The 13778-nt window shown below is 43.0% G+C and overlaps 1 protein-coding gene and 1 non-coding gene across 8 annotated transcripts in view; one reads left to right on the forward strand and one right to left on the reverse strand.

Moving 5' to 3' along the window:
• Positions 1-1078: 1078 nt before the first annotated feature.
• On the forward strand, positions 1079-1185 carry LOC111764341 (U6 spliceosomal RNA). Its single transcript, XR_002796975.1, has one exon. It is a non-coding gene; the product is annotated as a U6 spliceosomal RNA (small nuclear RNA).
• A 2312-nt stretch (positions 1186-3497) lies between these two features.
• The window catches only part of SAP130 (Sin3A associated protein 130), a 77652-nt gene continuing 67371 nt past the window's right edge, over positions 3498-13778 (reverse strand). For 5 of the 7 annotated variants that reach the window (XM_058301188.2, XM_058301189.1, XM_058301192.1 and 2 more), the window contains 6 exons: positions 9502-9857; positions 7840-8088; positions 7543-7668; positions 5433-5536; positions 4693-4806; positions 3498-4432 (listed from right to left, as the gene is read on the reverse strand). In XM_058301188.2, coding sequence (XP_058157171.1) covers positions 4274-4432; positions 4693-4806; positions 5433-5536; positions 7543-7668; positions 7840-8088; positions 9502-9857 — 1108 coding nt within the window. In that variant the 3' untranslated portion in view covers positions 3498-4273. The remainder of the gene's footprint in view (positions 4433-4692; positions 4807-5432; positions 5537-7542; positions 7669-7839; positions 8089-9501; positions 9858-13778) is intronic. The other 2 variants (XM_058301187.2, XM_058301191.2) reach the window with 2 other exon arrangements.

Consider the following 13778-nt stretch of genomic DNA (forward strand, 5'->3'; position numbering starts at 1 on the left):
GGCTCTTCTTGTGGGGTGCACTCCTTGCACATGGGACTCCCTTAAGCAGGGGACACCCCTGCGTGGCATGGCACTCCTTGTGCACATCAGCACTGTGCATGGGCCAGTTCATCGCATAGGTCAGGAGGCCTGGGGTTTGAACCTTGGACCTCCTATATGGTAGGTGGATGCTCTGTTCTATGATTTGAGCCAAATCTGGTTCCCAAGCCTTTTTTTCCCAAAACTTATGATTCTTTGGTTTTCTACTGTAAAGAATAGGAGCCAAACCTAAGTCTTAACTCAAATACATTTCAAGTTCTTCCTATTCTTCATGTTTAATGAAAAAATGTTTTTGGACCAACAAGCACTTGGCCTTTGGACTTCTCAGCACTATCTCCTGGTCATAAAGCAGCTAGAAAGCACAACTTAAACATAAAATAACCATTAAAAAGTTGTGTACAAGCCTATGTCTACATAAAGACTCACATACAAATGCTCATAGCGATTTTATCTGTAACTACCAAAAACTGCTCTCTGTTTCCTTGGGCTACTGTAAAGTGCCACAAACCGGGGACTGAAAACAACAGAAACTTATGGTCTTTGAGTTCTGGAGGCTGGAAGTCTGAAATCCAGGGGTTCCAGGGCGCGCTCCCTCTGAAGGCGAGGGAAGAGTGCTTCACGCCTCTCTCCTGGCTTCTGGTGGTGGCTGGCACTCGGGGCTCCTTGGCCTGTGGCAGCACAAGTGCACCTGCCTGCATCGTCACACGGTTGTCTTCTCTCTGCCTCTTCTCTTCTTGTAAGGGCAGCAACCTAGTGGAATAGGGGTCCACTCTACTCTAGTATGACTTCATCTTAATTTAACTAATTCTATCTGCAACCGCCCAATTTCCAAATAAGTTCATGTTCTGAGGTACTGGGGTTAGAACTTTACCCTATCTTTTTTGGGGGAACACAATTCAACCCTTAATAACTGGTAATATTCCAAGTATTTCCCAACAAGTGAATGAATAAACAACTTGTGGAATATCAGTACCATGGAATGCTGTTCAGCAAGCAGCAGCAATGAACTCTGTGCAAATGTAAATCAAAACCACAATGAGCGCTCACTTCGGCAGCACATGTACTAAAATTGGAACAATACAGAGGCGATTAGCATGGTCCCTGTGCCAGGATAACGAGAAAATTCATGAAGCATTCCATATTAAGAAACAGAACAAAACAACAACAAAACACAATGAGGGAAATGGACGCGGCTCAATCGACTGGGCTCCGTCTACCATACGGGAGGCCTGGCTTCGCGTCCCAGGGCCTCCTTGTGAAGGCAGGCTGGCCTGCACCTGTGGAGAGCTGGCGGCCCGTGTCCGAGGAGGGCTGATGCAGCAGGATTATGCAACAAAGGGAGACAAGCAGACACAGAAGAACGTGCAGTGAATGGACACAGAGAGCAGACAGCAAGCAAGTGGCGGTAGGAGGGATAAATAAAAATAAATCTTGAAAAAAAAAACTTAGGGAAAAAAACCCCACAATGAAATACCACCTCAAGCCTAGTAGGAAGGCTAGAATTAAAAAGAAAGCACATTAGTATTGGTGAAGATACAGAGAAACCAACAGGGACCTTTGTACACTGCTGGTGGGAAGGTAAAATGGTGCAGTCACTGTGGAAAGGAGTTTGGTAAGTCTTCAAAAAGTTAAACACAGAACTACCAGCAATTTCACTCATAGGTGAAATTCATAGTAACTGAAACTAGGGAGCCAAACAAATGCTTGTACACAAGTGTTCAAAGCAGCATTATTCACAATAGCCAAAATGATGGAAACAACCCAAATGTCCACTAATAAAATGTGGTCTATCTACACAAGTTATTATTCAATCATGAAGAGTGACGTTCTGATAACATGCTGTAACGTGGATGAACCTTGAACACATTATGCTAAGTAACAGCAACAGACAGAAAAACCCCACACTGCATGGAGAGAGAATGCAGGCTGGCAGTGGTCCAGGGCTGCAGGGAGGCGAGGAGGAGGAAGGTGAGTGATGGCCTAATGGGCATGTGCTTTGCCTCTGCGGTGGTGAAAATGTCTTAGAACTAGACACAACACTGTGACTGTGCTAAATGCCAATGAACCATGCACTCTGATGTACTTAATTTCATGTCATGTGAATTTTACCTTATGAAAAAAAGCAGTTAACTAGGGAAACAAGCTACAGCTTAGTGGCAAAATTTGCCACTATGCTGAAAGTAGCCAATCTCCCCTCTCCTCCAGAGAGTACATATTATTATGATTTCTAGGAGCTGCCAACCAATGCAGAGTGACAGGAAAGAGAAGAAAGTTTGCCTGGAGAAGGGGAGGGGAAACAGGGGCAGGTGGGTGGGCTCCCAGAGACACAAGGCATCTTTTGGGGCTGCTAAAGATGTCCACTCTGTCGAGTATGGTGACGGTTTCTTGGATGTACACCTATGTCAGAGTTTATCAAATTGTACATTTTAAAATGCTTAGTTCATTGTTATTTATTCTGCAAAAAAAGCTGTTTTTAAAGAATGATGTGCATTGACAAGATCCATGCCAACTGCCACTCCCAACTTCTGGCTGTATTGTTCTCCTAAGATGGGGGAATAGTGAAAACCTCACTTCCCACTGCGAGGACAACAAAGCTTGTATTGAACACACCTCCTGGAGAAGAGACCAAATCTAAGTTTTGTTTAAGTGGAGGTATCGCTGTTTCCCAATAGCACAGGCTTGCAACATAGGATCCCAAATACTTGACTCCTGTCCCCCACCAGCCAGCATGCCCTTGACATCACTGGGGTAAGATGTGCAGAGGAGAAACAGAGGCAAAAGAACACTACGCTAGCACAGTCCCACTATAGTGGCACCTAGTGAACACTCAGGAGTATCTCTCAAGTTGGCTCCAACCCCCGTGAAAAGTCCCAGTGAACTCTGCAGGCTTCAAGGACTTCCCAGCCAGGGTATGCAGGGAAGTGAGCCGGCCTGAGCACGGCCAGTGGTACACTTCGCTCCCCTCCATCCCTCACCAGAGAGCTTACAATTCCAACAGGAGGAAAGCTGTTTAAACAGTGTCGGTCCCAAAGACCTGGGCGGAAGTGGCATGATGTCGGTCTCCAGGTCCAAGAAAAAGGAGGGGGACAGCTGGGCTCCTCCCACAGGGGCAAGCCTGGGCTACCTGACCCCTCGGGCCAGCTGAGCGCAAGGAAGAAGCACCTTGTGAAGAGAATCTGCCCACCTGCACTGCTCCACCCCCAGAATCCAGCTTAACCGTCCTAGAATTTGACCAATTTATATCTGCCCTGGGCCGTAACATTTAGACTAACCAAGATCCAACAGACTCTGCCACTATGACAGCTCTGAAATCCTGAGTAAATGGCGTGCTTCATGCAGAATAACAAAACTTGAACAGAGCATGCACACTCGTCGATGTGAGAGAGACGACAGGTTGGTAAACGCGCCAGTGGTGCTCAGCACAGCTCCGAGGGGCTTGACACAAAGATCCACACTGCTCACGTACAAAAACCTCTGAGTCCTTTATTAACGTTTGGCGATGTGTGGAACGTACAATTAACAGCATCACACCAGCTACAGAAGTACAGAGAGCCAAGAACATACCTCAGAACAAGGATCTCAGAGCAGCCGAGGTGTTGCCTGCTGAACCTCCACTGAATCCAACTCTGACACACACAGGACAGACAACATAACAGTTCACTTTGAAATGGTTTTAAAAAGTGACAAGAATAGTTCAAACCCTTTCAAAGTAAGATGCGGCAGCTCTCAGTGCCATGGCACTGCTCTCAAAGGCCCGCTCAGGCATTTGAAGGTCAGACAGAAGAACCGACAAGGGTGAGAGGAAGAGGTTTTATTTTCAGCGCAGCAAGATACCAGATGGTCCAAGTGGATACTTTTAGTCCAGGCTCAGTATGGGTCCTGCAGGATCCACCAGATAAGTACAGTTTATAAAACAGGCAGGCTGAGAAACGCCAGCCATCCGTTTGTGTCACGGATTCCAATGGGCAGACACTGACGCATCAGGAGTCTTATTCATGACCACAGAGTGAGTTTAAAAAGGGTACACCTGAAAGAAAGAATGGGATTCACCGAGTAGGGCAGCTCCGATCCTTTCGTGCCAATGGATGCCATGGGTCCCTCTGCTTTCATATGTGAATTAAGGAACACTTCCTTTATTTCAATGTTCCACTTTGAAAATAACCAAATCCCACCCCCCACCCCCACCATCATTCTTCATAAATTCTTTGTTTCCAAAGTCCTGATTCTCCTGGTTCTAAACTTTTTCCTTCCGCTTCAATTTTGACACTTTCTTGACAGTCCCATTCTTGTTTAGAAGTTTCAAGACACGGTCCTTATGATCTAAAACTTTAAGCATGGAGTCTCTGGCCTCACTGATTTGATCCATCACAAGTTTACATCTCTGCATATTTCCCTGAAAAGAAAGACATGACATCTTTAATCAGTAATTATGAGGACAATACAGCTTTTAATAAACTTCTCACCAACTGGGCTGTTGTAATTTTGAGGTTATCACGAGGAAAAAAGTGTCTTAGTGTTTTTGGTAACTCAGGCTGAAATAAGTAATAGGTCTTTACTAAAGATATTAGTGGGTTGGGGAGGGAAATGGGAGAAGTAAAATCTTTAAATGACTCCATAAAGAAGAAGATGCACAGTGAAAGGGCTCATTCAAACCTGTATTAGCTCATTTATTCGGTGGAGATCATCATCAGTTGCTGCTTTTTTCTTTGGGATAATTCCTTCTTGTAGGTTGGTGAGTCTTTCATAAACATCATGTTCTAGATTTGTCTACAACACATAAGAGGGATGACATCAGGATCTTGAAGAAACTGTGCTCTGTCAACCCCACGCAAACTGCACTTCTCAAACGAGCCCACCTTGAACCAGCTTTGTAAATAGGCACAAGAGCTGCTCAGGTGATCAGTGCTCTCTCCCAAGAGGTGAACATACAGTAAGGAAAACGGATCAATATTAGTTTACATCGTAATTTACCACACTTAAGTGTCCGGCTTAAGGATAACTTTCAAACAATGCCATGAATTCACACTCCCTCTGAAAGGCCTACGACTTTCATAAAAATAAGCTTTTCTGGTAAGAGCGAAACTAACCAAGGCATTTTTAGGTACTCATAACAGGACAGTGCTCTTCAGATCTTCTCCTTCTCCAAAGATGGGAAACTTTAGGCAGTGGCTCCATATATTATGGACCCAGGAAGTAGAACTAAGATATATTTACATCAAAGCTTTAGGAGGCACACGCAAAAATTCTACCATGACTCCTGCTATATGGGACTACTACAGAAATTGCCCAAAAGAAAATGTTCTATCAGCTTAGACATCTCCAGCAATGTGTCTTTTCTGCAAAGGAACGATACTTGCAAAGTATGACATAACAATTGCTAGAACTCTACCTACCAGCTGTAGTAATTGGGCAGCACAAAGGTGGACTTTCCAACCTTGGGCACGGCAGGATACTCCTTTCTGATTAGCTATTTCTTGCAGCATAGCTTTCTTCTCCTCTGCAACCATATAAAAATAAACATACATATTTTGATTTTTACAAAGCTAAAACCACCAGTATTTAAGTACCTTAGATCCTAGTATTTTATGAGGATTTTTAAACCAACACATCTTAAAATAAATCTTCTGAATTTAAGTCATTAGGAGTAGCTGTCAACAACATGAGTGAAACTTTCCTGCCTTTCTTCCACCCCCCAAAATGCTTTAAAAATATATTCTGTTAATCTCAGGAGTTAAAGCTGTATCTGTAATGTTTTAATATTTGTTTAACTAGGACTTAAAATGCATTCACATTACATGTATATTTAAAAAACACTTTAAAAATTAATCATGAGGGAAGAGGACTTGGCGCAGTGGTTAGGGCATCTGTCTACCACATGGGAGGTCCGCGGTTCAAACCCCGGGCCTCCCTGACCCGTGTGGAGCTGGCCCATGTGCAGTGCTGATGTGCACAAGGAGTGCCGTGCCACGCAGGGGTGCTCCTGTGAAGGGGAGCCCCATGCGCAAGGACTGCGCCCCGTAAGGAGAGCCACCCAGTGCGAAAGAAAGTGCAGCCTGCCCAGGAATGGTGCCACACACACGGAGAGCTGACACAACAAGATGACGCAATGAAAAGAGACACAGATTCCCGTGCCGCTGACAATAACAGAAGTGGACAAAGAAGAATATGCAGCAAATGGACACAGAGAACAGACAACTGGGGGGGAGGGGGAAGGGGAGAGAAAATTAAAAAAAAAATCTTAAAAAATAAAATTAATGAGAAAACCTTATAGTTGGCAAATACTAATATGAATATACTTAGTTTTGTGTTTTTTTTTTTTAACTTTTTGAGACAATTGTAGATTGCCTGCACAATCTACAGAATAATAGAGAGAGGTACCCTTTGCCCCATTTTCACAGTGGTAAAAGGGTGTATAACTAAAGCACAATATCACAACCATGACACTGATATAACTTTACATGTATTTCTATGTGTTTCACTCTAAACATTAAAAATGTTAATGTGAAATGATTATACATTGACAAGTTGTAAAGATGGCATAGAGATATATCTGATAAGGAACCTGTATCTAGTATAAATTCTTAGAACTTAGGGGAATTCCTTATACTTTTAATGTAACTTTTCTGTTATCTAAAACCTCTTTAAAAATAGTTTATTACATTAAAAAATGTATTAGAGCGTTTTCATTACTCAAAACAGAAAAACAAAACCAAATAAAAATACCCTACCTCTTTACCTCACTTACTCTATACTTCTCTTGCCATACATAACTGCTAATCTCTTTGTCTATAAGTTATTTGTATTTACATTTTATATAGAGTCAAACACTATATAGTACTTTTTGTCTAGTTTCTTTCACTTAGCATACATTTTTTTTTACCACTGATGGAAAGTTAATACAGTACACTACTGTTAAAAAAAAAAAAAAAAGTCAATCAGTAAAAATATTTGCAAAGTACTATTGGCTATTTTAATTAGATGTGGCGTTATTAAAATGTCATCCTTAGGTTCACAACAACAAAAACATTTACTGAGGGCTTCCATGGACCATTCCAAGAACTTCACATGCAAGTTCAAGTGAAGGTCCTTCTGGAAAGTAAGCTCCTGGGGGGTTTCAGACGCTTGTACATTTTAGCATTCTAGGAACTGCTGCGGACTACGTCAAACAATTAGTATAGTTCTTCCACAGTTACTCTGGGGGCTACATGGGTCATCTATCAGCACTTGGGAAGCTGTTGACACATAAACTTCACTAAAAGCAATGTTGCTACCACTTACCCAGTAGACTGAGTTTCCAATAAAGTGCACAGAGCTTTTTAGGAGCAAAGCATAACTTCCAAATTTTACACTCAACTGGTTATTTCACCCTAGATGAACACTAAAGTCTTGAGCTTTTATAACAAAAACTTACGGTTTGGAAATTGGTTAACTTGTGACTGTTTTCTACTGTACTGCAGCACAGCTAAGTGCTGCGTCAACACTGGATGTCCGTGGGACACTAACCTTTGACCCGGACGTCACTGTACCGCTGAAAGTGGTGGTAAGCAGCTTTCCAGGGGTTCCGATAGTGACGGAGCAGAGTAATAGGAGGTCTTGGACGCACTGGGACATACCTTACACCTTCCTCATCTGGTCAAAAGGGGAAGAAAATATGACTTTAAATAAGTTATACATTTTCAACAATCCTCCAAGCGAAACTCCAGCAAATGAACCCTCAGTCTGCTTAGGGAATCTGGCCATGGAGGGTGCCCAGGAAGCACTACTGACCCGGCACCAAGGATTAGCCCAGGGGACCGTTACCAATATACTCTTTGGGAGGAGACTTGCGCTTCTCAGCCTTCACCAGGAGACTCTTGGTGGTGGATTTCTCGTCGTCAGTGCTGTTTGTCTCCATCATGTCACCTTCTTCTGTGGAAATCACATGCTGCTGCTTCCGAGGCTTCTTCCGTGGGGAGGCACCAGGTGGGAGGTCACTTGTGGGCATGGACAAGTTGTTAGCCAGCAACGCAAGAGATGGAGACACGGTGTTGGTGGCCAGCGGGGGCACTGCTGCCAGGGGAGAAGGAGCACACACTGATGAGAAGCCAGCACAGGGGAGAGCTCCGCCAGCAGCGCGGACGACGAAGGGCTTGGTGAGGACCGGTCGTGTCTCTGTGCTAAGCACTCTCACCGGGGCAGGGGCTGATGCTCATGTGCTCGCTGTCTGACTGCCAGCACCATCCAGCTAAAGAACTCTATTTCCTAGCCTATCCTGCAGGTAGGTGCAGCCGTATGAGAGGGACATGGATGCGTTCTGTAGCATTTTTAGGAAGTCTCCTACGTCCCTAGTTCTTTCTACACCCCTAGGTCTTTCTGTGGCTCTGGAACTCAGATGTGACCGCTGGAGTTCCAGGACCTACCCTGAATCATGTCCCAGGAGCTTAGATTCCTAATGGTTTTATGGAGTTCCCATAACAGTCACATACTGTCTGCCTCAAGGACTGCTCCAAGGGAGACAACGCAATCTTTTGTGTTTAAGCCACTACTTTTCAGGTCTTTGAACATACTTCCTAGCAGATAATGTATTCACTCATATAATCTTAAAATAATCTGAATAAGTAGACATTATTGTTACCCCCAATTCACTGATAAGGAAATGTGGCACAGGCCACACAGATAAAAACTGGCAGAGCTGGGCTTTGATAGACGCAGCCTGGCTTCAGAGCTTGCATTAGCCATTATATACACTGCCTCCAGAGAAACAGCATTCTTAGTGATGAAGTAAACAATTGTTTAAGCTTTTATGGGTCATAAATCTAGGGATTTATACACGTTAAAGGCTCACCTCAACGTTACTTTCACTTTACCACGCACGTGCCCCATACTTTCCCTGAGCCCTGCTTTAGTCCAACCCTAAATGCTGTCACTGCACCAATCACTGCACCCTGCCCACAGCATCGCAATTTCCAGCGTCTCACCCTTCAGCCAAAACCCAGCTCTCTCTGTGGGTCACTCCACTTAGTAACCAGACTCGGCAACCCGTGACCCCACAAGGACCTGCAACCACTTCAGCCTACCAAACTTTTCACTGTCCCGTCCCTCACGTCCTCTCTCTTTCATTACCCTGCTTAAATTCTACAACACATTTTATCCCTCCTTGACCCTCCTCTTCATTATACTCAGCAAAATCACGACAGGGGACATCCTCCTCCCCAGCAGGCCCACATGCGGGGCAGCTGGGCTCCCTGACCAGGACGGTGGACCCCGGGCCCTCCCCAGGCCTTCTCCCTCCTCGTAAGCTCAACGCCTCCTTCGCCACTCTCACTCTCAGCGGGTGCCTTGCCTTCTACTCTACTGGAAAGAAGTCACAGAAGCAGTCAGGGCCATCGAGCAGACGGGCTTGCTGGCTGAGTCAGACATGAGCCTGGCCTCTAAGGGGAGTCAGAACAAGGGGAGGACAAGTGCGTCCTGGCACGAACGTACCGGAAACCGGCCTCATGATGTCCACTGGTTCCACCTCTTCTTTAACTTTGATCTCAGGTACAGGAGGGCCCAAAACGGAGGAGAAACTTGCCCCCACAGCTGCAGACGGTGTAGGGGCTGCCGCGATGGTGGTGACAGGTGGCGTGACGGGGACCGCGGTGGGGAGTGTGGGGAGGGCGCCTGCGGGCTGTGCAGGGGGGCTGGCGGCGGCACTCATGGCCGGCAGGGCTGGTGGCTGCGCAGCGGCGGGCGGGGCCGCGGCGGGAGGCTGCTCGCTGCTCTGGCTGGACGCGGTCTCCACAGACACAGGCACTGCAGTGGCCACAGACACGTGCATCTCTGACTTCGGTTTGGCACTGTGAAACACAGAAGGAAAGCGCATGGAGCAAGAGACAGAAAATGCCCTGAACATATCTGCCCATTTATTTCTGTACAGCGCACGGCACATCTGATATTCTCCTTGATTCTGAAACTTGAACATTAAGGTGACTTTTCAAGGGAATTCAGGTTTTTAAATATTCCCATGGGAATTTTGATGTAGATGCACTGAATCTGTAGATTGCTTTGGGGAGTAGCATCATCTTAACAATAACATTAAGTCTTCCACTACATGAACATGCATGTCTTCCCATTTATTTAGGTATTTAATTTCTTTCAGCAAGGTTTTACAATTTTGCATAGACAAGAATTTCAACTACTTGGTTTAACTTAATTCTTAAAGGGGAGGGGCTATAGCGCACATGGTTTGGTTGAACAGGTACGAGGTCCCAGGTTCGAGTCCTGGTACCTTGTAAAGACATACAAACAAATGAAAAAACCAACTCTCATTGGGGAGCAGATGTAGCTCAGTGGTTTAGTGCCTGCTTCCCATATACGAGGTCCTGGGTTCAATCCCCTGTACCTCCAAAAAAAAAAGTAAAAAAAAATTATTCTTAAGTATTTTATTCTTTTTGCTTTTATTAATGGATTTTCTTTTTTTTTAAAGATTTATTTATTTATTTCTCTCCCCCCTCCCCCACCCCAGTTGTCTGTTCTCTGTGTCTATTTGCTGCGTCTTCTTTGTCTGCTTCTGTTGTCAGTGGCACAGGAATCTGTGTTTCTTTTTGTTGCGTCATCTTGCTGTGTCAGCTCTGTGTGTGTGCGGCGCCATTCCTGGGCAGGCTGTACTTTCTTTCACGCTGGGCGGCTCTCCTTACAGGGCGCACTCCTTGCGCGTGGGGCTCCCCTACATGGGGTCACCCCTGCGTGGCACGGCACTCCTTGCGCGCATCAGCACTGCGCATGGGCCAGCTCCACACGGGTCAAGGAGGCCCGGGGTTTGAACTGCGGACCTCCCATGTGGTAGACGGACGCCCTAACCACTGGGCCAAGTCCGCCGCCCAATGGATTTTCTTAATTTCATTTTTAGACTGTTCATTGCTAGTATATAGAAATATAAAATTCAAATGGCATTTTTTGTAGTAATGGGAAAGCCTATCCTCAAATTCATATGGAATTGCAGGGGACCCTGAATAGCCAAAACAGTTCTGAAAAATAAAAATAAAAAAGAAGGACTCATGTTCTTCCCAATTTCAAAATTATTACAAAGCTAACATATTCAAAACAGTGTGGTACTGCCTAAGGAGAGATAAATAGACCAATGAAAGAGAATTTAGAGTCCAGAAATAATCCCAAACACATACATATGGCCAATGGATTTCCAATAAGGGTGCCGAGACCATCCATTCAAGGGGAAAGAACAGTCTCTTCAAGAAATGGCTCTGTGAGAACTGGATATTCACACGTAAAAGAATGAAGCTGGACTCCTATGTCACACCATATTAAAAAAATTGACTCAAAATGCATCATAGACTTAAAAATAAAGCTTTAACCATGAAACTCTTAGAAGAAAACAGGAGTAAATGCTCATGACCTCGGATTTAGCAATGGCTTCTTAGATATAATACTAAAGGCACAAGCAACAAAGAAAAAGATAAACTGGACTTCATAGAAATTAAGAATTTTTGTGCATCAAAGGACATCCTAGACAATGGGAACAAATAGTTGCAAATCATATATCTGATGGGGGTTTAGTATCCAGAATTTGTATCTCAACAACAAAAAAGACAAACGACCCAACTGAAAGAAATGGGCAAAGGACTTAAATAGACATTTTTCCAAAGAAGATATACCAATGGCTAACATGCACATGAAAAGATAGTCAACACTACTGGTCATTAAGAAAATGCAAACCCAAACCATGAGATGATACTTGATGATACGCAGTAGGATGGCTTTAATGGAAAAAAAACCAAAAAACGAAAAAACTTGCAGAAATGACTTTGAATTCGGATGAGGAGAAATAACCAATGGGAATGTGTGGCTCCTGTTAGAAAAAGTTTGGCAGTATCTCAAAAGGTTAAACGCAGAATTATCAAATGACCCAGAAATTCTACTCCTAGATATGTACCCAGAAGAAATGAAAAGGTGTCCACACAGAAACTTGCAGAACATGAACGTTATTCACAATAGCCAAAATGTCGAAACAACTCAAATGTCCATCAATGGATGAATGGATAAACAAATTAAGGCACACGTCTACAATGGAATATTTTTCAGCCAAAAAAAACAACAAAAATGAGCAAAGTACTGATATGTGATATTTGGGGGAAAATCTTGATAACATTAAGCTAAGTAAAAGAAACCTGACACAAAACACCACATATTGTATAATTCTTTTTATATGATATATCTAAAATGTGCAAGTCCATAAATTCAGGGAGTAGACGAGAAGTTGTCAGAGGATATGATAAAGGGGGAGAGTAAGTAATTACTTCAGGAAGATTAAGGTGATTAGAAAGTTTTGAAACAAGGTTGCACAACATCTTGAGGACACTAAATGCCATGGAATTGTAAGCTTTAAAATGGTTGATTGCATGTTACATACATTTTACCTCAACAGAAAGTAAAAAATGAAAAATAGCCTCTTCTTGTTTCATTCCACCAAGTTTTTACAAGCAGTAATGAAATTAACTTAGAAAACAGCAAATTTTAAAGAAATCACTCAAAGCAACCTCATAAAAGGATGATCAACTTTCATTACATTTTTGTATTTTTCCCTCAGAATTCCTTACTGCATATGCTATCTGTGGAGGATTAAAAAAAAAAAAATACTGCTGTACTCCATACTTTGTATATAGTTCCTCATAAAGTGACTGATTAAAAAATGGGGTAATTTATGTACTTGGCAATGGTCCAAAAATCAGAAAAATATAAACTGAGAGTAGGTGTTCTCTTATGCCTCACACCCATCCCCCAACCCAGGGCACCAATTTTACAACTCTACGGCATTTTTCCAGATATTCTAGGTACATAAACTAGCCACAAGTATTTTGTTTAATAATGTATATCTTCTTTTAAATTTTTAAAGAAACTTTTACTCATGTCGATACAAATTCTTCATAAGTATTAATTTCAAATTAGTAAACTATGTCATCAGATAGATATGATGGTTTATCTAGTTATACTAACACTGTTGAAAATTCAGGTTATTAAAAAACAAAATCACACCCATCAAATTTAAGGCCCAAATAATTATACTTCCATAGGCGAAGAACTTTGACCTAAAGCTCATACCATATACAAAGCTAACTAAAAATGGACCATAGATCTAAACACAAAATTTTAGAATCGTATAGAAGTAAATCTTTCTAATCTAGAGTCAGATAGAGAAATTCTGATGTGACATCAAAACCATCATCCATAGAAGAAAAAAGAACCAAACTGACAACCTGGACTTCTTCAAAATTTTCAATCGTGCTTTACAAAAGACCCTTTAAGAGGCTGAAACCACAAGGCCTAGACTGGAAGGAACTCTATGCAATGCACTCTATATAAAATTAATAATCCTATTAGGAAATGGGCAAATGATATAAACAAGAAACTGACTCTTCACTAAAGAGGATATACACAGATGGCAAATAAGTACATGAAATAGGTGTTCAAAGTCCTTAGCCATGAAGGAAATCCAAATTAAAGGTTTGATGCGGCAAGACCACATACCTATCAAAATGCCTTCCCCCATACTCTCTCGGCCCAAGAAGCCCTACAACAGTAAATACAGTAAAGGATGTGGAGCAACTAGATTAACCAAAAGACTCCTTTTTTTAAGGAGGTACCAGGAATTGAACCCAGGACTTCGTACATGTGAAGCAGGTGCTCAACCACTTGAGTTACATCCACTCCCCAGGACTCTTGCACTAATTAAAAAATGGGGGTGAGAAGATTATATCAATGAA

This window comes from Dasypus novemcinctus, chromosome 7 (genome assembly GCF_030445035.2).
Source record: "Dasypus novemcinctus isolate mDasNov1 chromosome 7, mDasNov1.1.hap2, whole genome shotgun sequence".
In the NCBI taxonomy this organism is placed as follows: Eukaryota; Metazoa; Chordata; class Mammalia; order Cingulata; family Dasypodidae; genus Dasypus; species Dasypus novemcinctus.